At 34.4% G+C, this 26276-nt stretch overlaps 1 protein-coding gene across 1 annotated transcript in view; it reads right to left on the bottom strand.

The window, feature by feature from the left end:
• Positions 1 to 800: 800 nt before the first annotated feature.
• The window catches only part of MICU3 (mitochondrial calcium uptake family member 3), a 73258-nt gene continuing 47782 nt past the window's right edge, over positions 801 to 26276 (bottom strand). The window contains exons 9-15 of the mRNA XM_008146223.3: positions 18049 to 18144; positions 11400 to 11500; positions 10853 to 11024; positions 7371 to 7479; positions 4709 to 4866; positions 3580 to 3648; positions 801 to 1958 (exon numbers count right to left, since the gene is read on the bottom strand). Of these exons, the coding sequence (XP_008144445.2) occupies positions 3580 to 3648; positions 4709 to 4866; positions 7371 to 7479; positions 10853 to 11024; positions 11400 to 11500; positions 18049 to 18144 (705 nt within the window). The 3' untranslated portion in view covers positions 801 to 1958. The remainder of the gene's footprint in view (positions 1959 to 3579; positions 3649 to 4708; positions 4867 to 7370; positions 7480 to 10852; positions 11025 to 11399; positions 11501 to 18048; positions 18145 to 26276) is intronic.

The raw sequence follows: 26276 nt of genomic DNA, 5'->3' as shown, positions 1-26276 counted from the left end.
CTTTCCTAAATGGCAATTTTTCCATGTATGCAAGATAATATAACTTATAGTCAAAGATAAAGGTAAACTGCATTTTTCAATTATTTTAGATAGCAAATAATGTTGATTCAGGTAAGGTTACATAGACCAGGGTATGTTAAATGAGTGAATAGGCATTTTCATTTAGTCAATCAATTGAATCAAACTTGAAAGGTGAAACTAAATTATTATACTACATAGAATCCTCACATTTATGAATCACATTGCTACATCAATATAATAAATAATATCAGATAAAGAATGTAAAAAGGCAAATACATAGTCAATGCTAATAACATTTTCTTGGAAATAACATTACTTATATAAATAGGCTGATGCACAGCTATCAATTTCACATTTAATAACTTATAAAAACAAAGTCAGTATTTCCTGTTTTCATATGCAAAAGCAAGGTAATAGCTGGAGTGTGTACAAATGACATTAAATACATCTTGGAAAAGAAGATAAATGAATATATCTTCTACATATAATATATTAACATATTAATTTAAATTTATTGTTCTACTTTTGATGTATAGTAATCTTTTATAAACTAAACTTTTCAATTGAACAGATTTCCATTAAGTACTATTAAATTTTCTCCATGTGAAAATCTAATGTTGTTATTTCTTAACAGTTTTTCTTTTCTCTTTTAAGACATATTCTGAAATAATGAAGTACATTAAATTATTCATTATTACTAATTGCTATCACTTTTGCAGGTGGTCCTTTTGCAAGAAACAAAATATTAACTTCTACCTAATATTTACATAAGTCCTTAAACCATTTTATATTAGTCTTTTACAGTACTCATTTGGATGCTATAGACATTTATTAACAATGTGCAATAAGTTACAAATTATAAGATATGATTTTTAGATGAACAAAAATAGATCCAGAGACAAATGGCAGGGGAGGTGGGGGGGTTAGAGAGCAACCAAAGGACTTGTATGCGTGCATATTGGCATAACCAATGGACACAGACACTGGGGCGGTGAGGCTTGCCCGGGGTGGAAATGGTTGGGGTGGGGGGTCAATTGGGGAAAAGGGAGACATATGTAAAACTTAAGATAATAAAAAAAGAAAAAAAACGATATGATTTTTACTAGTGCTATTAACATACACCATCTGTAATCAGGAGCAGCATCATGTTAAAACAATAATGGCAATGACAGTGACAAATGCTACAACTACCACTATTCTACCACCAATATAGGACTTTTTTTTGAGGGAAAAAACCCTACATTTTAAATTTCTTTACTGTATACATAAAAGAATACTAGACATTCTGTTGACTTTGATAAATGAACAAGAATTTCAAAAAAACTTTATATGACTCAAACAATTCCTTGTTAATTTAGTTTTAACAGATAAAAGTACCGTGTAAATCATCATATTGTATAGTATTTTAATTTCTATTTGTTTTTCAGAACACTTTAATGTAACTGAACATCAGATAAATAATAGGGATTTATCAACAATTCTAAGGCCCTAAGCTAAATCTTAAGGAATATTCATTTTCTTAAAATAAGTTCACAGTCTAAAATCAAAGAAAATATGTCATTGTTCATTTTTAAGTGATCTAGATTCCAGGAGTCATACATTATTTTGAAGTTAGGCAAATTTGTAATAAATTTTAAAATATTTAAAATACATTCTTATATAGTCAGTGGAAGTATCTATGTACTTCTGAAAGGAATGAAAAAGTGCAAAGTTCAGTAAATCAAGGCAAAAGCTTAACCTGATAACATACAGCATTTGTAGTTAGTAAGATGAATTTTATCTGTCTTACATTCAAGAATTCAGTTCAAGAAAAAATATATAATTAGCATTTCACCTTTTCCTTCATTTCTGCAAGTTCTGACTTTCTGTTCTCTGAAATTACTGCTTCTTGCATTTGTTATGTAGATAAATTCTTTAAACTTTGCTCTACAAAGTACCTAATTAAAAAATACAAGCAATATTTATTTAGCATGAAATTCAGAGGTGATGACATTAATAAAATATTATTATGATAATAATATAAAACAGTAATCCACATAATAAAAACATCAAACAGAAAATATAAGGATCAAAAGACTTAATCATAAAACATTTCCTTTAATTTAAAAGTTCAGTGTTTTGTTTAGTAACTTGTCTAGTCCTCAGTCCTTTCAAGGTCTAGAAAAATTGTAGTCCTTTTTATCTATGGTCCTATGAACTACAGCATAGAATCAATAGCGTCAGAGTGACACTATGACAAATTAGTTGAGTACACTACCTATATGAACATATAAATGGCGTGGGCCTATGTTTTTTAATGTTCAGTTTAAGTTCTTACAGGGCAGTATCAAGTTCTTTAAAACAGAGATTAGGAAGACGGTTTGTTAGCTCAGTCACAACAGTTACACCTCAGATGAATGATTAGCCTACTTGCCACTAAACAGTTTAGACCAGCATTTCCCAGAATGGGTTCCATAAAACATTAGGCCTCAAAGCTACTTTGCAAAATACAGAATACTGACATTTTCTCTTAGAGACACAAATGCATAAGATCCCATAAGTTTTAAGGAGGAAGGAACTTATTTAATTATGTTTATTATATTTCTCTAACTTATTTGACTAAACTTTTAAAATAATATGCATCGATATCGCTTGGAACAATTTTGGTAATACTGCTATACCAAACATAAATGTTTCCAGCTTGAGAAAAACAGCAAGAAATATATTTTTGCAATTAAAGACCTACCTAATTGGAATCCATAATCGACCAAAATTTTATAGGTACAGGTGACTTATAGAAGAGAAAAGAAAAAAACAAATCCCTCATTTGGAGATCAGTAACAAGTATGAGACATTTCTTTGGGTTGAAATAAATTGAATGAACCTCCTGTACCTTCCTCACCTATGGCATTCTACAGGGATAGTTTAGAAAATAATAAATAAGATGACTTTGCCATCAGACAGAATGAGGTTCAAACCCGAGTTTGTGACTTACTAGCGCATGTTATCTTGGCAAATGACTAATTAAGCCTCTATTTTCTCAGCTGTTAAATGGGATATCTGTGAGGATTAAATGAGAGTTTAGGAAGAACACCTAAAATAGTGCCAAGCATCTAAATAACTCTACAAAAATTAGCTGCTATTATTGTAGCAGACATTGGGAATCATGATCCTAAAAAATATTCCTTAGATGTTAATGATTCTACATTATAAAAGTAGAATATGAAGTTATTATTTTGTGTCTACTCAGATACAAAGTTGCAGGTTAAACAATCATTTTCAATCAAGACATTCCAAAAGAATTCCAATCGGATGAGTATTTAAATCCAGTTTATTTCACTTAATAGAGGCAAAGCAGTTCTTTGTTATAATGATTAATTCATCAACTGAATTACTAAATAAAATAAAGTTACTAAAATAAGATCATTAACAGAGTAATTCAAGGTTTGAATTAGTGACCTAAAAATTAAAAATAAAAGGCATTTCTCTTAGTTATTTCCTAAATGTCACAGCAAAAAAATAATTTATGACCCTTCTTTTATTGTTATTGGACAATTTTAGACAGAGAAGCTAACATACTTATCTGCTATGCAGTTCCTTCTTCAGACAGGATTTGAAAGTGGGATACTTCTGAACTGTTTTATAACCCTGTGGAACAGATGATTAAAAAATGTAAAAGTCAATGAAATGTTATGGGGCCACAAATATGCAATAAAGCAAAAAATCAAAACACACAACATCTAAGAGAAAAATGCAGCATCCGTGGTTTATAACATAGTTTATATTTTAATTTGATATTGCTACTCTAAAATTTCTGAGGAAGAATAAATGATTTTCAATACATGCCCTTTCACGTACTTTTGCCATAATTTCAAATGTTAATGACTGGCCGCTAGGTGGCAGTTAAGTATATAGTATCGTTACCAAGACAGCTTGGATTTTAAAAAATCATTAAAAATGTTTAAAAACATTGTCTATGATGAATCTTGATTTTATTGTATATATAACTTTTTCTCTTTTTAAACATATAATACTTAGGGGTATTCTTACCAAAGAGGGATAGCTGCATATTCTAGATGTTAATAGAAATATTTTTTTCTTTTCCCATTTTTGGCACCATCTACAAATATGCTACATGTGTAAACATTTACTGATTCATGCTGTATTTCATTCTTTAAAACAAACTTGAGAATAAAATCACTGATTTTTCATATTATTTTACAGTGTTAGATGTTAACAGGAAGAATGGTTTAACAGACAAAAAATGTTTTTACTTTATTTTCTATATTAAAAGTGCTGAATATACGGTGACTTAAATAAGCTGCCTAGTGGAAAGCTGCATTATATAAAATGAGAAATAGTAGTATTCCTTTGTATACTAACAAATTTGATAGCAAGTGTGTAGATGAATTAATAAAAAATATTTGGCAACATTTGCCCCCACAAATTGGGATGAAGGCATTGAACTACTTGATTATGAAATTAAGTTGTTAATATTCAAACTGATTTTATATTTAAAAAAGCATTGTCTTTTATCACTTCAAATTGTTTCTGAAAGTAGGTGGGGCCTTATATTTTTCTTTTCAAGTATAACATTTTATGTTTATATCTTGAAAAATGTATATAAATTGTTTCTGAAACTTAGGTGGATTTTTTCCCTTTCAGTTTAAAAAAATAATATCAATAGGTTTGAAATGTATAGGTTTACCCGGAATCCTCTATGGAGTCTGTCTTTCATAATTCCAATAAATTCTTTATAACTTAATTGATCATCTTTGTCAACATCAAAAATCTTGAAGACTGTATTCACTAAATGTGGTGAAAGTTTGAGACCAGTAGCCACATAGACGGCACGCTTAAATTCATCTAGATAAATGTTATAGAAAAGGAATAAGCCATTATTATTTTTTATAATATGTATTAATTACTAAAAAGGTTTTAAAATACTTTTTTTTCTAAACATGGGTCATGATCTTATGTAACATGATTTTCCATTAATCATGCTATCTTTTAGGAAACAAAACCTTTTGGTAGTTTTTAAAATTTATCTTTATTATTGAAAGTATTAGATGTACCTCTCCCCCCTTTGTTCTCCCCCACCCACCCCTGCACAGGCCTTCACCACACTATTGTCTGTGTCCATGGGTTATGCATATATGCGTGTAAATTCTTTGGCTAGTCTTATCCCATCCACCCCCACCTCCATCCTCACCCCCACCCCCACCTTCCCTCTGAGATTCGTCAGTCTGTTCCATGCTTCTATGTCTCTAGATCTATTCTGTTCATTTTATTTTGTTCACTAGATTCCATGTATGAGTGAGATCAGGTGATACTAGTCTTTCTCTGACTGGCTTATTTTGCTTAGCATAATACTCTCCAGGTCCCTCCATGCTGTCTCAAAGGGTAAGAGAGCCTTCTTTTTTACAGCTGCATAGTATTCCATGGTGTAAAAGTACCACATCTTTTTAATCCAACTTTTGTAGTTTTAACTTAAAGGACCAAGAATAACTGTATTTTAGTTTAATAATACATTCATAGTCAATGAATGTTTAATGAGCACTTACTATCAGTGACAGATACTTTGGAGGTTATTAAGATGGTAAGTTCTCTTTACAGTTCCAATAGGAGATGAGACATCTGCCCAAGTAACCATACACAAGACTACACAAAAGTACCAACAAAGCACTATGAGAATTTAGAAATGAGTGATTACTTCTGTCTGTAGTGTGGAGTAGGGAAAGGAGAGAGAAGAGCAGTGATTAGGAAAAGCTGCAATTTTGTATCTGAGCTGAGCCCCAAGGAGAGAAGATTTCAGTAGAGATGAGAGAAATGGCAGACGAGATGACATGCACAAAGGCATGGAGGGGACAGGCAGGTATAAAGCACATTCAGAGAACAAGGAGCAGTCTGGACATATAAGAGCTGGAGAAGCTCTGTACAGGGACTTTGAAGTGAGGAACCTGTATATTCTTCAACAGGCAGCCGGGGAACTAAAGAATTTTCCATAGCAGGCATGTTGGAGAAAGGCTAATCTGTGTTTTCGAAAGATGATTCTGTGAGTTGTCTAGGAAATATCAGAGGGATGTGGGTAGTGGCAGGAACACCAGATCCTTTTAAGAGGTAATAACAACCTGAATTAAGGTGCGAGTAGCGACAACAGAAAGTAGAGAGATAGATACATTCCTAGCACCTGCAAGAGTACACAGTCGATTTTTTCCATTTCCCACTTCCACAAAATGAAACAGTAACTGTCCATTCTGAACCAGACTGTTTTTTCTTTTGTGGTTGATTAGTAGTTTTATCATGGTAGTAAACGCTAGTCTGGAATGGCTGGGTTCCTTCATGAAAATGGGTTCAATTGAGAAGATGCCCTATTTGAACATCTAAAATAGACCAAAGGTAAAATGACAAATTTTCAGGTTTCTCTTCCTCAATGAATAAATTAGTGAAGCCATATGAGGGACTCAATCTCCGTGTTTCTGGGAGAGAGAATTATCATCAGCGCTCACGGGCTGCAGTTTGGCTTCTCCCTGGAGCTTAGCAATAAAACAGTAAGTTCTGTCCCCTTAGATTACATTTGGAAAGTGGATTATGACAGACACAGGTCAAATCATCTTAAACACATGAACAGAAAGCCCTTGTATGGCAATAATATTTAAAAAGGATATTGCCATGAGGGAAGAAGGGAGAGTAGTTACGGCCATAGAATTCTAGAAAAGGACTTAACTTGTTGGTCTGCCTACAGGGAAAGAAAGAGCTTGTTCTGAGGTCAACAGCACTGAGTTCCATGACAGTTGTATTTTTTTGCAAAATTGACATTCAATTTTACAAAACATTCTTAAAACATGGTTAATGTGAGTCCATAGCTAAGAGGGGGCCTTTGTTGGCTAAATTCAGGTTTCTGAGCCACAGGGATTGTGGGTAATATGCATCTTCCTGTGATGACGGCTGAGGCACGACTAGCTGGCTCTTCTGTAAGTAGACACACAACCTTCAATGTTACCAAGCAGTCATGAGGTGTCTTTCTCTTTGATCTTTTACAAACATCAATAGCTTTCCCCCACAGTAAGAAATGAAGGGCAATAACATTTTTTTTTATTGAACTTATTGGGGTGACATTGGTTAATAAAATTATATAGGTTTTAGGTGTATAATTCTATAATACATCATCTGTATATTGCATATACAGGTATTCAGCCTATTTCCCTAAACTCTGCTTAGGGAAAACAGATTTCCCATTTAAGAACACAACAAATTTTCAGGCAACTGATGGCTAATATGCTATTATATCTAATTAATTTGCTGTCAAAGTCCCTAGAAACAATGCAGGATTATTTCTTGCTTTTAATTTTTGAAAGATTATTACTTACCTTGACCTATAGAACGACTTGCAAAGTTATACATATTCAAGGCTATTGCAAAATCTTCTAGGTTGTTCAAAAACTGGAAAAATGACCTGAATTCATCAAATGTGATGCCCTATATTGAGAGAATATATGTAAATAGATTTTAGTGTGGCCAAATTTATTAAAATAAGTACCTACACTTACTAGAAAGAAACAGACTAAGCATGTGCAATATATCTTGCAAGTGAATATTTCTAGGGCACATTCTGAAACCTTTCTCCAGGTGGAATGTAAAATTCACTCAGATTTTTTTTTCTATTTAGCAGTGTTGCTACCATTAGGAATGTTAGTTGAAAATATTTTTAAAATGTTCTCATATCAGCACAAAGTTCCAAAAAATTGCTACAATCAAAATGGATAGAAAAGCTTCAATTTTGAAAACTCTGCATTGCAGGCCTGAATTTTTTAAACCCTGAAAGTAAATATGATGATGAAGGGAAAACGAAGAGTTTTAAATAGACACCTAAAAAAAAGTTTCCACCGTACATATACTCATTAAATATAATTTAACATTGTATGATGGTCATCGATATCTTTATAGTGACAATGAAAATAAGCCAACAGTAGTGTATTTTCACTTGCTCCTGCCGCGAGAGCATGGCCAGCACAGAGGAGGAAGCACAGTGACTGTACATACAGCTCTGGGAGGCCTGACGCAGGGCGTGGTGTGGGATCATGGACAGGCCTCTGGAATGTCATTTACGTAAGCTACAATTATTGCCACTACTATTACTTGACTTAAACAGGAAAGTTATTTAAAGTAAGTACCACATATTTCAGATAATACAAATTTGGGCATCAAGAGCTGCATTTAATTAATGTGTTCTACTCAGTAAATTAACGTGACTGAAAGGAAAAGTAAACCGAAAGAGCAGAGGGCTAAGAGCTTAGGCGTGACCAATCTGACCTGAATGTAGGGGAGGCATACTAACAAGGCTGCACTGGAAAGCTAGAGAAAGAACCAGAAGAGTCTATTTTCATGCAAGCCAACTACTGGTTAAGTGGTTTATTATCAAAATAATATTTATTATCAATTTATTATCAAAATAAGAACAAAGTTTTATATACATTATTCCCACTTTAATTACAATCCCTCTTTATTTGCAAGGTGAATCCTCACTGTCTTTTCTCTTCACATTTTTCTCTTTCTTTTTTTCTTACATTCATGGTAGGCTGTTCCAAACCTGAATTCGGCTTGTGACCCAATCCCACCTGTCATGTTTTCCAGAGAGGACCATTCGAACCAATTAGGGAGATGGAGCCAGAAGGGGTTAGTCCTGCTGTGGAGAGCTTGTTGCCAGGGAAACTGGTCACTGCTCTGGCCCTGAATCAGTGTATGCTGCGACCAGATGACACAGCAACAGTCTCTGTCTCAGGGTGACATGTTAATTGCTAGTAAAAGTGAAAAACAGGAGGATGGGATATTTTTAAGGAAACTGTAAATATACTCTAGTAAATGTCAATACTTTCAGGGAGAATACTATATTATTTTCTTCCTGGCTCTGGGCATTTAAGAAAATTTATATCAGTTCTCTGGCTAACCACTAAGACAATGGAACATAATTATTAGCAACTGTATATGACAAAGAATACAAATGAACTGTGGAAGAGAATTGATTTCCAGAGTTACTGCATTATAATATTCAAATGTTTAGTTTTTAGCAAAAATTACAATGAGTATAAAGAATTAGAAAAAGTAAGTTAACAGAAACCATGCCTGAGGAAGCTCAGATACTGAACTAAAAAGAAAAAGACTTTGTACAAATTGTCTTAAATATGCTCAAAAGAGCTAAAGGAAACCATGAACAAAGAACTAAAGGAAATCAGGAAAACTATGTATTAACAAAATAATGAAACAAATTGTAAAACAAGAAACAAACAAACAAAATTCTGGAGCTGAAAAGTATAAGTAACAGAAATGAAAAACTGACTAGAGGTTCAAAAGTAGATTTGAGAGGGTAGAAGAAAGAGACAATGAATTTAAAGACAGGACAATTGAAATTATTCAATCTGAAGAGCAGAAAGAAAAAAGAATGAAGTTAAATGCAGAGTCTAAGGGATCTGGGGACACCATCAAGTGTATCAGTATATACATTACTAGAGGCCTGGTGCAGTGATTGTTAAGGCAGCTGTTAAGTCACTAGACTGGGAAATCATAACGTCTCTACTGTTAATTTCTCCCTAACTAGCAAGTGCCCTCACCAGTTTGAGCCTTAGTTTTCTTGACTGTACAAGGAGGGGACTGAATAGGTGATCGCTTTACGACGCTTTCTGGTTCTGACATCCCGGGATCTTTTCCCCCATTGAAGAAATTTTCATCATATTAGAGTTAACTGCCTAGCACTCTCAGAGGATTTTGATCATCAAATTTGGGACATCATTGGAGAGAGTCACTGTTTGTTGTTGTTTGTTTTGTTTTCAAAGATGCCATTTACTGGTCAGCAGCAATGTGAAAGGGCCCAACCGGGATCAGGTTTCCCTTACCTTCCTCAGCACTGCAGGATTCTTTAAGACCCTAAAAATACCCTAGTAATTTGACATAGTATAATTTCAATATTTATTTTTAGGGAAGTGTCTATGAATTAAAAAAAAATCAGTTTAGCATGTAAAACTGATAAAAGACCCCTAATTGAGAGATTATGTAAAACTAATGGCCAAATACATCAAGTCCTTTTTTCTCCTGGAGAATTGTTAGCACTGGAGAATTGTTAGCACTGTCACCAGGTATCCATTTTAAACAAAGTCAAACTATTTGCAAGTCTTTCTTGGATAGATTACCTTGATCCTTCTACAAACACAAATAGAAGGCAATATATCCAAAACATCCCATGCTTGAAGGGGTGCTTGTAACACCAGTTCTATTTGGTTGCAACGATGCATTCAAATACCACTAGATAATGCACAACTGCACAGAATCGCTGACAAAACACTTGCTACTAAACAAATAGACAATCAGTTGTTCCAGGTCCTTAACCATTCATGCCATCCAAACTCTTTGAAAAACCTCACTTCAACTGCTGATAAGATCATTCACTCATCAATGGCCATCTTCAAATGACCTTTTACTAAGGATGTTATAGAAATGAATCAAGTGTGACTGATGTCAATATAAACTGCTTTGTATGAGGTAATGTTTATATAGTAGTCAAAGCATATAGTTCAGCAGAATTCTCTTGAAAAATGATATTCGTAATTTGAATAAAACAATTGTTAACAATCTTACGGGTTTTTAGCATATCTAAGAAAAATATGAATACCTACCCAGAATTTTAAATTAAGCCATTTTTAAAATTTAGCCAGAAAACTTAGGACACATAGGAAAAAAATATCCGAAGTATCTATTAATTCACAGAGCAAAAGAACTAACAAAGGACAATATATTTATAGACTTATATAATTACAATATAATATCACTTGTAATAAAGTAAAAATAGGGGATTAAATACCTTTTCTTCAGCTATACTGTAACGCACATTTTCCAAAAATACAGATGTATTTTCCACATTTGTATATCGTAAAAGAATATGAGCAAAATCTTCTTCACTTATGGTATTCATTCCATTAGAGTAGGAAAGGAATTCTATTTCTAAAACTTCTGTTTGGAGGTTATCCATGAATCTATGACAAGAACGTATGAAGAATGAGTAAGATAAATGAAGAGTGTTGATGGTAACAGATGGCACTCAGGGTCTCAGGGCTTTGGCTTCCTCATCAGTAAAATGGGGATAACAAACACCCTTGCAGGGCAGTGATGAGACGAGTTAATGTGTGATGTATAGGAAATAACAATCCAGATGTCCACACATTTTTTTATCACTCAGTAATTTCCTATCATTCTTATCAATAAAACCACTGGAATAAAGGTACTGATAGAAGTAGAAGACATAGACCTCCAGTTAAGATGAAAGCAGAGAAAAGGTTTCACTGCACTAGGTGTTTCTGACTTTAGCATGTTAACATTTTTTTCAACACAAATATAAAAATTAAGCTCACCTATAAAAATCTTCAAAGTTGAGCTCAGCTTTTCCTTTCTTTCCAAAAAAGTGTACAAGAAGTGTGGTATCTGTTACCAAACTCATAATGTCATCAGCACGCTTAAAAAAAAAAAAATCACAATTTAAAGGTTAGATGCAATGAGCAAACAGAATAAAGATACCCAGTAACTCTCAAAGAATCTTATCAACATATAAATATCTAGGATATAAATATATCAACATTAGAATGAAAAGTGTAAGGCTATATTAATAAATGCCATTACAGTTAAATTGAAGTTCAAAATCAGAAAATTGAAATATGAACAAAACCTATCTTTACCATCAAAAAATTTTAAAGATATGATTACATATTTTAGGAAGTTTCCTACCTCAAATTATGCAAAAAAGGTACCTATATTTTAATTATCTAAAGTACTTGAACTCTTTTAGTAATCATCTAAATATTTTATTTTTACTTAAGTAATTTATAGTGGAATTTTCTTAATCAACCTGAAAATCCTTTTTTATTAGGATGTTCAAAATAGGTAAAGTCTTCATTTGTATTGAACATATGGGGCTGACAAAAAAATGGTCCCAAGCTTTACAAATAACTTAAACCATAATACTTTTCTACTGTCGTCCATATTTATGATAATTTAGGTAGGAGATGCTATAATTTGAAAGAGAAACTACAGTAGTAATACTTTGAAATTTGTATCACCTACAGTTTTTTCAAAGAAAAGTCTTACATTTTTTGAAAAATTCCAGAGGGTATTTCCTTTCCCATTCAACTTGATAAACCAAGTTCCAACAAGTGTATTCTTAAAATAGCTTAATTATATAGTCCTTACAAAGTTCAATGGCTTATGGAAAATCTTCATTATTTCCTTTTATGTAGCTTTATAGGTTTTTCCTTTCTTTCCCTTGCTTCCCTCCCTCCCTTCTCCCCTCCCACCCTCCCTCCATTCCTCCCACCTTCCACTTCTGTTCCAGTTCCTTCCTTCTTTATTTGGCCATTAACTCATACCTATCTTAGAAATTCAAGTAAAAAATGATAAATTTCACATAATTGTACCTTTCCCATATATTATCCTGCAAATTAAGAGTTATATAATAACTACCATTTTCTTTATTAAAAGGGATATATTTGAAATGTATTACTTCTTGGCCAGAACCCTGACAATAAGTACTCCATAAAAAACACACACATAGGAAATAGAAAGCATATACTCTTTTACAAAGGATCAGTCCTTTTCTCCTCTTCCATACTCTAAATTTTGGTAATCCTTTGATTCTTTATAGCCCTCTTTCATGAAGATAGCTATTTTATCCTATGTAACATTTACTAGTATAGGATCTTTGTTTCATTTCTCCCTAAACCAAACATTATTCTTTTCTAAAGACTAGTATGGTGTTATAGAGACTCTTCTCCTGATTGGTCTTTTCCCTCCAGCATGCCCACTTTGAATCCATGACACCTTTTCTAAAGTGATTTCTCTGCTGCACTGATTACTCCTCTCTCTTAAAAAACCCCAATGTGTAGGATATCTTCAGTTTTAAATGAGCTAATATTGTTGAAATTCTTAGTAATCTAATCTATTTGCTTTTAAGTAATTAAGTTTGAATTTTTTAAAATGATCTCTAGCATAAACCTCCTTATAATTGATATAGAAGATCTCTACTATTTCTCAGCTTAGTTTGCTGAGAAATAGTCCCAAGTATTCTCAGGAGTTGGAATAATCAAGAAGTTCCCTAGAGTATAACCAACTTTTCTGAAGATCTGATTGCTAGAGGGAAAAGAACACAGCCCGAAAATCAGGTGTCATTTACTATCTTTTAAATATATCGTATTATTGATGCCAGTTTTTCAGAGCTCCCTATATGGCAGATTAGTGTAATTTTGAGTACTGCTCAAAAGGGACTACTACTTCACCAGCAGCTGTAGGTTGAGGACACAGACTGCTGGAATGGAAACAGCAGGATTTAAAATCAGATGACCTGGGTTCACTGACTTTCTGACCTTCAACTACCTTTTCTGTAAAATGGGAATAACCCTATCTATAATAACAATTCTGAGGATAAAATTAGAATATGCTTTTAAAAGAAATATACAAATGTTCTGATTGGCAGTCGTAAGATGCTTTGAAAAAAAGCATAGGACCTTGGGGGGGGGGGCGGGGCGGGAGAGATATCTCATGTTTATTATAGACATTTTTTGTGATTGTATATAATCAAGTCTAATCAGTTTATTACCCATGAAACAGCTTAAATTAATAGGAGAAAGAAATATTTGAGAAGACATGCCTAAAAGGAGCATAAGAGTGAAGGCTCTAGCCAATCAGAACTTAGTATGAGGAACTGGGGCAGTGGTCAGCAAACTGCGGCTCACGAGCCATGCAGTTTGCCGACCACTGAACTGCGTTATCCATCTGGAAGCTAAAAAAACAGAATGTGGGAGGGACAAAATAGGTCAGAGGAGGAGGGTTGGTGTTTTAGAAAGCTGTTCACTTCACAAGTAAGCAGTAGTGTGGTGAACGAATACAATGAAGCACAAGAGTCAGAGTCTGGCTTTGAGTCCTGACTTTTTTCCTTATTAGTTTAAGTGACTGTGGTGAAGTCAGTCTCTGAGGATATTATCCTCAGGAATAACAAAAGTATCCTGTATAATAAAAGTGTAGTATGCAAATTGTCCCCTCGACCAGGAGTTCGTCTGGGAGTTTGACCAGGGGGAAGCCAGGGGAAGGGAGGGAGGCCCTGGCCAGCAGCCTCTAGGGACCCTACCAGTGCATGGATTTCGTGCACTGGGCCTCTAGTCTACTATAAAGGATTACTGCATTAGATAACACATGTAAATCATTTAGCACTTTAACTGGCACATTGTAAAGGCCCAATAAATGTTAGCTACTATTATTTTGGCCAAACCAATGTATTTTAAGAAGTTCAGATAGAAAATATAATAATGTTGAAGCTTACTGCAAAAAAAAAAAAAAGATTTTTACGTGGTACACTTTAACTTGTTATTGAAACTACAAATATAATATTATATAGATCTGAAAAAAAGATGCCTTAAAATGAGAGGTTACAGAAAGACCAAAAGTTAGTGAACTCAGATAACATAATTATGGAATGCTTTCTGTAGTGCCATGCTGTCCTTTACCTCGAGACCTAACACACGGGAATAGGATGGCTTTGTTTTACACAGGTTTAAATAATGACCTCATTCAGCCAGTTTTTCTCATGCCCACAGAGCACAGCAGATCTTCATTTACAGTCTTTCATCATGAAAATCTTATTAGACTTAGGTTGCACTTATCCAGATAATCCAGAGCCACAGAGGCATAAGTAAAAGTTTGACATTAGAGAGAAAAATTAGAAAATGGGAATGGTGAAAAGTGCCCCCCTTCAATGAAACGGAGTACTGTTGGGAGTCACTGAAAACTACACCAGAGTCCTTGGTATCCTAACAGTGTTATATAACTTGCATCACAGGAGGGCTGGGACAAAAATAGAGACTTCATCCCTTTGATTCTTGTGCTCATTGTTAAACTAAAATGAATTCAGGTGTTTTCATAAGAAAGCAAGAAACTGCCACAAAAGAACCCCAGGGGTCACTTACATGGAAGGCCATTATCTAACTTTGTTTTGATGAAAACTTACTTTAAATGGTTTCACAAAAAATGAAATAAATTAGTAAATATGCATGAATAAAAACATCAAACGATTAAAATAAAGAGTTTTAAGGATATCATTTCAACATATTTTTACTGATTCCAATGTGATAATCTTATCCAGCTCTATCCCAGGGCTGGAGGATTGTTGGCAGAGGTTCTGAATAATCTATTGAAATTTATTAAGGACGAGTAAAGTTTAAAGCAAACAAAAAATTTTTAATTTCATCTATAAAAATCAAAATAGCTTTTAAAATTTTGTATTCAGACTGTACTCAACAGTTGTTTGAGAGGCTTACATAAATGTATTATCTATTATTTTGGTTAGAAAGTAGTGTTAGCTGTGGCATATTAAATTTTCATTATAATATGGATTTACTATAATCGAAAATCATCTATTGTTAGAAACAGCTTTGGCATAAGAATTTGAGAGGCTAATCTCAAATTTACCTACAATATTTGAAGAAAAGTACTTATCTCAAGATTTACATTTTAAATATACAAGAAACAAAGAAATACAAATAGATTTCTAAGCTTTCTTTCTGAACCAATTTGAATCCTGAAATACTGATACTATAAACAATTCAGTGTTACACCAGCATCAGTAGTAACCTATAAGGAATTAGAATGATTTGTAACTTAACCATAGTTAATTCTGTTATCCTCTCTAATGTGGGAAGGTGGTAACAGACAATCCCCAAATAATTATTTTCCTTTGGAATATAGCTTGTTTTGTTTTCTTCTTTTTCTTTTCTACTTCCTCTTCTCCATAAGATTTACTTTCATGATGCTTGAATAAATTCATTCATTAATTTAGCAGCTTATGATTATAGTGTGGATTGGCTACAGCCAACAGTGTGCTAGTAAACTGGCTCTCCCGGACAAAAAGCCCAATGGATTAGTGTTTGCCCATTTGTATGGTATTAATACTCCCATCATGGGCAATTTCAAGGTACCAACAGGATGATGAGTTAGGAAGAGCTGTGCAGAATTAGCTGTGAGAAGCCAAAAGAGCCAGCTCCAGCACACCTCTGACAGAGTGATAAACACCTTCAAAAGAACCTACATCATTTACCACCTTTGAGTGTATGTAAAATTTGCCTGGTCTTCTGATACTAAACCTCTAGGATATAAATTAAATTCAACATCTAATTAACAGATTGTGTCGAATTGAGAATTTCTAGAAGAGTTAAATGAGATGAAAGATGGGCTGGAGGCTGAGAGGTGGACAGACTAGTACGGGGAGGGACAACAGTGACACGACTTGGCTAGAAGCGAGGCCACAGTGGCTCATAGAGGCTCGAAGGGCTGGTGTCCCCAATGGCTCTGACTTTTAGACTCTGGAAAGTAAAGGCTCACAGTAGTGTCTTCGCTTTGTGCCTGCACAAATGATCACAGAATTAAGCACTTCCAATGTGTGCCTGCATAGATGATTAAAGTTAAGCACCTCTAAATTATCTATAAGTAGAACATCTATTACCACTTCATGCCTAAAAATAGTTCAAATTTAAAAGGTAATTTTAAAAGATTAATTGTTCACATAATTATACCATACTGATATATCAAACACAGTTTAGAGATAGGGGAAAAGCTTTATTTCTTTTGGGACTTTAAAATTGAACACAACTGACAAAAAACGAACATTTCTAAGTGTTTGCCCTAGTCATGTAACACTGTATATATAAATAACAGAAATTATACCCAATCCAGTTTACTTCTCTAGATATTTTTAGGTGTAACTTTTAAAAGTCAAACTTTAGAAAAAGAAATGAGAAATCAACTTTTCAAAGAAAAAACTAATGAGAGATATATCTGTTAGTATTTACTGAAAAGTCTTTTGTGATAAGATGATAGCCATCTCTAAAAAAGTTCTTTAAAAAATTTCAATAGAAACCATAAAATAACTCCTGGCCATGTAGCTCAGTTGGTTAGAGTCGTGGTCGGCAAACTGCAGCTTGCGAGCCACATGTGGCTCTTTGGCCCCGTGAGTGTGGCTCTTGCACAAAATACCACGGCCTGGGCGAGTCTATTTTGAAGAAGTGGCATTAGAAGAAGTTCAAGTTTAAAAAATTTGGCTCTCCAAAGAAATTTTAATCATTGTACTGTTGATATTTGGCTCTGTTGACTACAGAGTTTGCCGACCACTGGGCTAGAGCAACGTCCTCATATGCCAAGGTTGTAGGTTTGATCACTGATCAGGGCACCAAGATGTATGAACTAATGAATGCATAAATAAATGGGACTGTTGTTAACTAATGTTTCTGTCTCTCAAGTCAATAAAAAAAAGATTATTTAAAAAACATAAATTACTGTTTAATCTACAAGACACAGCCCATCTTTTAAAATGACAAATCCCTATGAACAGCGGCATAATCAGAGCAGGGTGGTGGGACCAGTCTGAGCGCAGCAATAAGGTATTTCTATAAAATTCAAAACCAGCATGAATAATAGTCAGTGTGCTTTTTATTTTCCATGCACTAAACAATGTCAAGAGGAAATGTCCTCCCTTCCTTGACTGCTCCTACCACACCAGCTCTACACTAAGCTACTCTCTATTGATGATATTAGGAAATTTAATTGTTTAAATCTTCTGTAACTCTAGCAATTAACTATCTTTTACCAAAGTTAAGTTTCATCATTTCATGAAATATTGCAAGTTAAAAGGTGAGAAGAATCTGTGAAACTATGTAACAGCATTTTCAAATTGTCTAAAAGTGATCCTTAAGTTAAAAATAACAATACTTCCTTTTAATTAAGTTGGAAAGTCATGTTTTCTACAAGCAAGTTGATTTAACATAGATATAGGTGACCTTGCAATCTCTGCCAGCGCAGCTGACATACTCAAATACACCACTTACACAGAGAAATTATTGCTTTACTGGAGGAAAAGAAAAATGTAAAATATATCTTTGGTTCCATCATTGTGACTCTAAAATAAAACGAGGATGAGATTAACAAAATGGCAAATAGTACAACGACCTGGTCGAGGTTTAATTATACCTCTGCGAGGTCTGAAAAGAGTGCTTGGCTTGTATTACGTCTCAGTGTATCCCAGTAGCTTCTGGAGACAAGTTCCTCAGCATCTGGTTTAAGTACCTGTAGAAGTTTTAAGAAGCACAACTGAAATCTAAAGGGTAGTCACAAAGAATGATAATTTATACACTTTAAATCTTTTCTACCCAACCTTGAAAAGAAAACACATTAGCTTACCTTCTTTTGTTTTCTGCTGCACACAACAGTATTATATTACATTGCTGGTAAACCCTGGGTATTTTCAAAGGTGTAATGGTATATAACCACTCTTTCTAAGTACAATGTGCCTTTGTCAAAAAGAATCATATTCTTCAACCCTCCCCCATGCCCTTCTACTGAAACATGCGTAACTTCTAAGAAAGTGTGAAATAAAAATTTTATTCATGCCTGATGTGAAGTCAATTCATTTGTAGAAGATCTGGGGAAATTTTGTAGCAACCAATAAAAACCATGATTAATTTAAAAATGAATTATTGTTGGCTGGCAACATTGTGTTAGTGCATCAAAGGATCAAAATAACTGTGTCCACACTTCAGGGAAACAATATTTAAACTAATCTGAAAATTGTCAAGAAGAAATAAGCCAGTTTACTCAAAGCTCCTCAGGGATTTGATAGGTGTGTCTGCTGTGAATAGATAAGGTACTTGCTATTACCATGAGGAGAGAACACTAGCTTCTACCTCAGTATTGGCTAGTCTGAAGAAGAGGATATCTAGACTAAGAAGTGTAGTCTAATCTTCATATGAAAATGCAGAACTACAAACTTAAGAGTTTATAAAGACTCAAAAATATTTAAATGTAAGTTTCTGTCCAGATTTACCAGGGAAGGCTTCCCAGGTTCTCGGGCTTGGAATTTCTTTGATTATTGTGGGAAGAAAATGCAGCACAGTACACTTAGGAGTAGCAGCTGATGACGAGAGCACTTTTATTTATGTGTGTATGTGCGTTAATTTTTAAAAGTCTGATGCCACTAATAAAATTATAATGCATCTGAGGATTATTTCAAAGATCTAAGTTTCAATTCATTATTTACTTGAAAACACTGCCTATTGCCCGTATTTGAATAAAATCTTTAAATATGTTAATAGTATAGTATTATTCAGGAGTCACGTATACTAGTATAACAAAGATATTTATTACCATAAGTGTAAATTTAGCCATATGACATTTTGCTCATCACCCCCTTTAGTAACTAAACAAGCTTTAACTAAAATTATAAGCGAAATAAGTAAAATGAGCTGAATATAGAACTAACACAGTTCGCTTTCTTTTATATAGGTATGATAAACCTCAATAAATGGTATCCAGATTAAATATTGTACAAATATTATCCACACATTTTGAACATGGATATACTTTTAAATTGTAACTTAGAAGGTTAATGCATGATAAAGAAAAGGATGACTAAATCTATCAAACTACAAAATAAGACTTACTATATTATTCTTAGGAGGGTTACAGGGATGACTTGCTTTGTGAAGCCTCTTCCCTACTTCCAAACACTTGTCAACATCACACACACACACACACACACACACACACACACATTGATGACATTAGAAAAATATTTACAACCTATTAAGGGATAAAATCAATTTTATAAACTTTACTGACATGTATCTCTATAGAAAAAACGTATTTCCTGCGCATAGAAAAGAGGTAAGTATACTCCAATATACTGATTATCTCTGAATGGTGGCATTAGAATATTTTTTATTTTCTCCTTTTCGTGTTACTATATTTTAAAATAAGAATGTGTATTTATCTATCACGATAATATATCACTTTTTAAAAATATATTTTATTGATTTTTACAGAGAGGAAGGGATAGGGATAGAGTTAGAAACATCGATGAGAGAGAAACATTGATTAGCTGCCTCCTGCACACCCCCCACTGGAAATGTGGCCACAACCAAGGTACATGCCCTTGACCGGAATCAAACCTGGGACCCTTCAGTTCGCAAGCCGAAGCTCCATCCATTGAGCCAAACTGGTTAGGGCGAGGATAATATATCACTTTTTAAAACAAAATAAAAGTCTTATTTAGAACATAACAGCTTAATAGTCACATTCTGAAGAAAGCTTTCCAATTTTTTATTTAGCTTCCAGTTAAATTTTGCTAGAATATACAATGGAATGGCTGCATTAAAGTCTTTTAAATTATAAAGTTTCTGAGGAAAGGGGCAATGTTCTCACAGCAACTACTATCATGCCTTGTGTTAAATAAATATATGGCATGCAATTACAGGGAAATATGGCTAATATATCAGTAGTTTTCCTGGCCATTCCTATATGTGTGTCTGTTCAGGAGCCAATATTTAATGATTTAATTAATGGTTTGGATGATGTAATTAAAAGTAAATTTTCAGAACATGAAAAACTAATAGAAATCTTTAATACCAGAAAAATATAATAGAATATTTAAAATAAACTTAAGGTAGCCATAAAAATTAGAATAGATTTTAATAGTAAGAAATGCAAAGCAAACACAAAATCAGAACATACACATGCAGGCTAAGGAAAGACTGATAGGGGAATATGCCCAATATAACTGAGTGCTGTGATTATAAAACAGATATTATAATGTTACGATATGTAAATAGTAGAAAAACTGGCAAAGACTTTCTTCAGTCTTAGTGTCTCTGATGACTCTGTGAGCTTTAGGCCTCCTTACCAGAGTATAAGGTAGGTCTACGCCTTTGTTAAAAGAGGTAAAAGACAGATAGTTCAGTGAACATTAAAGAATAAAAGTAAACAATCTTCATATTTGAGAGGTTCAATAAATTTCATAACAGATAATAGTAAAAAAGATATACTATAGAATTGTAGAATACCAAAGGCAAAAAAAAAATCTTAAAAGTAGCAAGAAAGGAAACAAGATTATCTACAAAAGAATAATAATTAGACTTAGAATTGACTTTTCAATGTCAATAGAAGCCAGAAGACCAGAATCTACACTAATAAAAGAGAAACATGCAAATTGACTGTACCTCTGCTATGCCCACAAGCCACGTCCACCAGCCAATTAGGAGCGAATATGCAAATTAACCCAACAAATATGGCGACGGCCACGGAGCTGGAGCAAACAGGAGGCTTGGGTTTCCCGGAAATGGAGGAAGCCAAGCTTCCCACCCGCTCTGGCCGGCCCTGGCCTCCACTCAAGGCTACAAAGTTTTAATTATAGAAGATAAATAAATCCCAGATACCAGGGCCTCTGCTTGGGTCACCGGAGGGCGTGGCTGGCCTGAAAACCACCACAGGCCCCTCGCCCAGGCCACTCCACATCCCAAGGGAACCCCCACCCTAAACCGGGACACCCTTCAGGGCAAACCAGCTGACTCCCACCCGTGCACCAGGCCTCTATCCTATCTAATAAAAGAGTAATATGCAAATTGACCATCACTCCAACACACAATATAGCTGCCCCCATGTGGTCAAAGATCCTGCCCTCATGTGGACACAAGATGGCCACTACAAGATGGCTGGCAGGGGAGGGCAGTTGGAGGGGACCAGGCCTGCAGGGGAGGGCAGTTGGGGGCAATCAGGCTGGCAGGGGAGGGCACTTGGGGGCGATTGGGCCGGCAGGGGAGCAGTTAGCCATCAATCAGGCTAGCAGGGGAGCAGTTAGGGGGTGATCAGGCTGGCAGGCAGAAGCGGTTAGGGGCAATCAGGCAGGCAGGCAGGCAAGCAGTTGGGAGCCAGCAGTCCCGGATTGTGTGAGGGATGTCCGACTAGGGATCGGGCCTAAAACGGTAGTCAGACATCCCCCAAGGGGTCCCAGGTTGGAGAGGTGCAGGCTGGGCTGAGAGACATCCCCCCCCCCCCCAGTGCATGAATTTCATGTACCGGGCCTCTAGTCCTATATAATAAAAGACTAACATGCAAATTGTCCCCTTGACCGGGAGCTTGACTGGGAGTTTGACCAGGGGGCAGGGCCAGTCTGCCAACCACCCTGGCCCCTCCCCCCAGCTGGCCCTGCCCCCAATCACCCCCCACCCTGATTGGGGGAGAGGCCGACTGGCCAACCTCCCACAGCCCCTTCCCCCCAGGCCAGCACAGCCTGATCATCCCTGATTGGGGCAGGCCGGCCAGACCCCACCTGTGCATGTTTTTGTGCACCGGGCCTCTAGTAAGATAAATAATGTAATATACAGCATGATGACTATAGTTAACAATACTGTATTTTATATTGGAATTTGCTATGAGAGATCTTAAAAGTTCTCATCACGAGAAAAAAATGTGTAACTATGGGATAATGATGGATGTTAACTAAATTTATTATGGTAATCATTTTTCAATATATACATATATTAAATTATGTTGGACACCTTAAACTAATACAACATTATATGCCAGTTATATTTCAATAAAACTTGGAGAAAATAAGGGCAAAGTAAAGATATTTTCAGAAAGAGGGTTTTAAAAATTTTTACCAGAAGACACTCATTTGAGAATATAGTTTGTGAGTATAAGATTATGAAATTTAACAAGGGGTGAGATTAAGGAGGGGCTTAGTGAGTAAGAAGTGCAAATATGTAAGTAATTCTAAACGCTGATGGTATATATTTAAGAAGTCTAATTTGTGGTATTAAAAAACCGACAAAGGTAAACATTGTGGAATGTCAAGTAGCCATGCCAGGAGGGGAATGAAAGATATTAAAGCACTTTAAGAATCTATTTTTAAGGAAGAGAGTAAAGATATGGCTTAATCTAAGACTGTATTATTTTAAGTATACTTATTAAAATTTCAAGAATATAGAGGAATGTTTTCTAAATGAGTATAGAGAAAAATATAAAGGTAAGAAAGAAGAAAAGTATTTAAAATGGCTAAAATAAATCCAAATAAATTAGTAATCATAGTAATGTAAATTAACTGAATTTTCCAGTTAGAAAGCATAGATTATCAACCCAGATAAAAAAGAACCTATAAAATATACAAACTATACTTTTAATAAAAACACATCTAAAATATAAGGAGAGAGGTTGAAAAAGATATACCAGACTTTTACTAATGACAGGCTAGTAAACAGCACCAATCTTCTTAATGAGAATAAATGAAAAAGCTAGACAAAATGTAAAACAAATACCTTCTTCAAAGTATCTTAAAGACATTCCTTTGCCTTTGGTACTGTATTGACAGCTGCACTGATGTTGCAAAAGCAACAGTGGGTAAAACTGCTGACGTCTTAGTATAAGAACAATGGTGGCACCAAAGACCAAAGCCATTACATTCTTCAATCCCATCTATTCACATTTAAAAAAAAAATGTTTCCCTTAAGAATGTACTTACTGAGAACCCAGAAATGGACCCAAGCCATTATGCTCAATTAATATTTCACAAAGAAGACAAGAGCATACAATGGAGTCAAGACAGTCTCTTCAATAAATGCTGTTGGGAAAATTGGACAGATACATGCAAAAAAAATGAAACTGGACCACCAACTTACACCATACACAAAAATAAACTAAAAATAGATAAAGGACTTAAACCATAAAAATCCTAGAAGAATCCACAGGCAGCAAAATATCAGACATATGTAATATCAATATCTTTACCGATACAGCTCCTAGGACAATGGAAACTAGAGAGAAAATAAACTAATGACACTACATCAAAATAAAAAGCTTCTGCACAGCAAAGAAACCATCAACAAAACAATAAGAGAGCCCACTGCATGGGAGAACATATTTGCCAATGTTATCACCTATAAGGGTTTAATCTCCAACATTTACAGGGAACTCATACAACTTAACAAAAAGAAGATAAACAATCCAATCAAAAAATGGGCAAAGGATCTAAATAGACACTTTCGAAAGTGGACATACAGAAGGCCAAGAGACTCATGAAAACTTGCTCAAAGTCACTAATCATCCGAGAGATGCAAATCAAAACTATAATGAGGTACCACCTCACACTGGTCAGAATGGCTATCATCAACACACAACAAATGCTGGAGAGGATATGGAGAAAAAGGAACACTCATGCTCTGCTGGTGGGAATGCAGACTGGTGCAGCCACTGTGGAAAACTGTATGGAGTTTCCTCAAAAAATTAAAAATGCAATTCCCATTTGACCCAGTAATCCCACTTCTAGGAATATATCCCAAGAAATCAGAAACACCAATCAGAAAGGATATGTGCACCCTCGTGTTCATAGCAGCACAATTTACAATAGCTAAGATTTGGAAACAGCCTAAGTGCCCATCAGCAGATGAGTGGATTAAAAAATGGTGGGACATCTACACAATGGAATACTATGCTGCTATAAAAAAGAAATAACTCTTACCATTCGCAACAGCATGGATGAACCTGGAGAGCATTATGCAAAGTGAAATAAGCCAGTCGAGAAAGATAAATATCACATGATCTCACTCATTTGTGGCATATAATGAAAAACATAAACTGATGAACAAAAATAGATCCAGAGACACAGAAGCATCAAACAGACCGTCAAACCTCAGAGGGAAGGGAGGGGAGGGTGAGGGAGGTGGGTAAGAGATCAACCAAAGGACTTGTATGCATGCATATAACCATAACCAATGGACACGGAGAGTGGGGGGGGGGTGAGGGCATGTGCTGGGGGGTGGGAGTGGCTGGGGTGAGGTCAATGGGGAGGGAGAAGGAGACTTATGTAATAATTTAAACAATAAAGAATTTAAATTAAACAAGTTTTAATTTCAATAAAAGGAATAAAAAGAATACTTGCTGAAGAATAAACCTACAATTTTGTTAAACTGACCTTTGAACATATTTCAATATTTGGTGTGGAGAGACTGGAAGCACGCATAAAGCACTTCTCCTGCCTACTAGAGTCATATGACTGTCTTCAGAAAAAACCATTTGTGTGATGGTTAGTGTTGAAAAGGAAAGTAGCCACTTCTTTTCATGAACAATCATTTTTACTTGAAAGAACAACTGACAGACAAACTATGGTTGTTTAGACTTTGGTATCTGGCAGACATTTTTTTTTTTAAGTGAACCAAGTGAGCCTGTCACTCCAAGGGAAGCAATTGAGAGTATTTGTTGCCAAAATAACATACTGCAACAGCTTGACTGCAGAAGCATCTATGAGAAACCAGCTGTCTTCTATGAAGCCAGACACTAAATAGTTTTGCAAAGAATGAAAAATGCCACTATCTTCACTACATTTTTGAAGTTATTTTTCATTAAAATGTTCGTTAACATGTGAGTTTTTATTTTAAAATGGATAATAAATATTTTTAAATTTCTCAGTTGTAACTTCTAATATGTTAAATATTAGTAAATATAGATAGATATAACCAATATAAACAAAAGCTCTTTTGGGTCTTGAGTCTTCAATAATTTTCAACAATGTAAAGGGGTTCTGAGACCAAAATGTTTGACAACTGCTGCTTACAGCAATGACAGTGAATGAACTAGACCTAGATACAACAATGAAAATGAAATGGACAATCATGATGTTGAGTCAAAGAAGAAACATGAAAAACTTATATAATATGATCCCATTTATATGAGTTCCAAAATGGGTAAAACTAAATTATATGATTTATGATGCATACATAAGTAGGTGGTAAAACTGCAAAGCAAAGAAGTGATTTACATAAAAGTTATTTCTGTAGTTATCTTTTGGAGAAGAGGAAAGGATTATCATTAGAGAGACAATATGAAGAAGCTTTTTGGGACACAGCAATGTTTATTTTTTAGCTATATGGTGGTAAAACTTTTATTATTATTTATTTTTTTAACAGTAAATTTCTGAACTAAAATATATTTTAAAAATCAGGAAAAGCTTCATCATCATGAGAGGGAAAAATAGAAAATAAAAAACCACAAAATACAAAAATAACAAAATATTAATAAAAATAAAGGTGGTATATTTATTTTAACAACAAAATAGATTTTAAGACAAAAACATTTCTAGATATCTAGGGCTAGTATATTATAGAAGAGTCAATTCACTAAAAAGACATAAGTAATTTCTATTCTTAAATAGACAATAACAATGTTTCAAAAGTATATAAAGTAAAAAATAACATAATTATAAGTAGAAATTGACAAGTCTATCATTGTAACATATAATTTAACATACTAACTGAAAGATTAAGCAGACAAAAACATTAGAAATAACAAGAAATTTAAAACATTTAATTAATAAGTTTGTTCTAATATATGTTTTGATATATTATCTATCTTAAAAATATAACCCTAAACCC

This window comes from Eptesicus fuscus, chromosome 8, assembly GCF_027574615.1.
Source record: "Eptesicus fuscus isolate TK198812 chromosome 8, DD_ASM_mEF_20220401, whole genome shotgun sequence".
In the NCBI taxonomy this organism is placed as follows: domain Eukaryota; kingdom Metazoa; phylum Chordata; class Mammalia; order Chiroptera; family Vespertilionidae; genus Eptesicus; species Eptesicus fuscus.
This window is presented reverse-complemented; position numbering and strand designations above follow the sequence as displayed.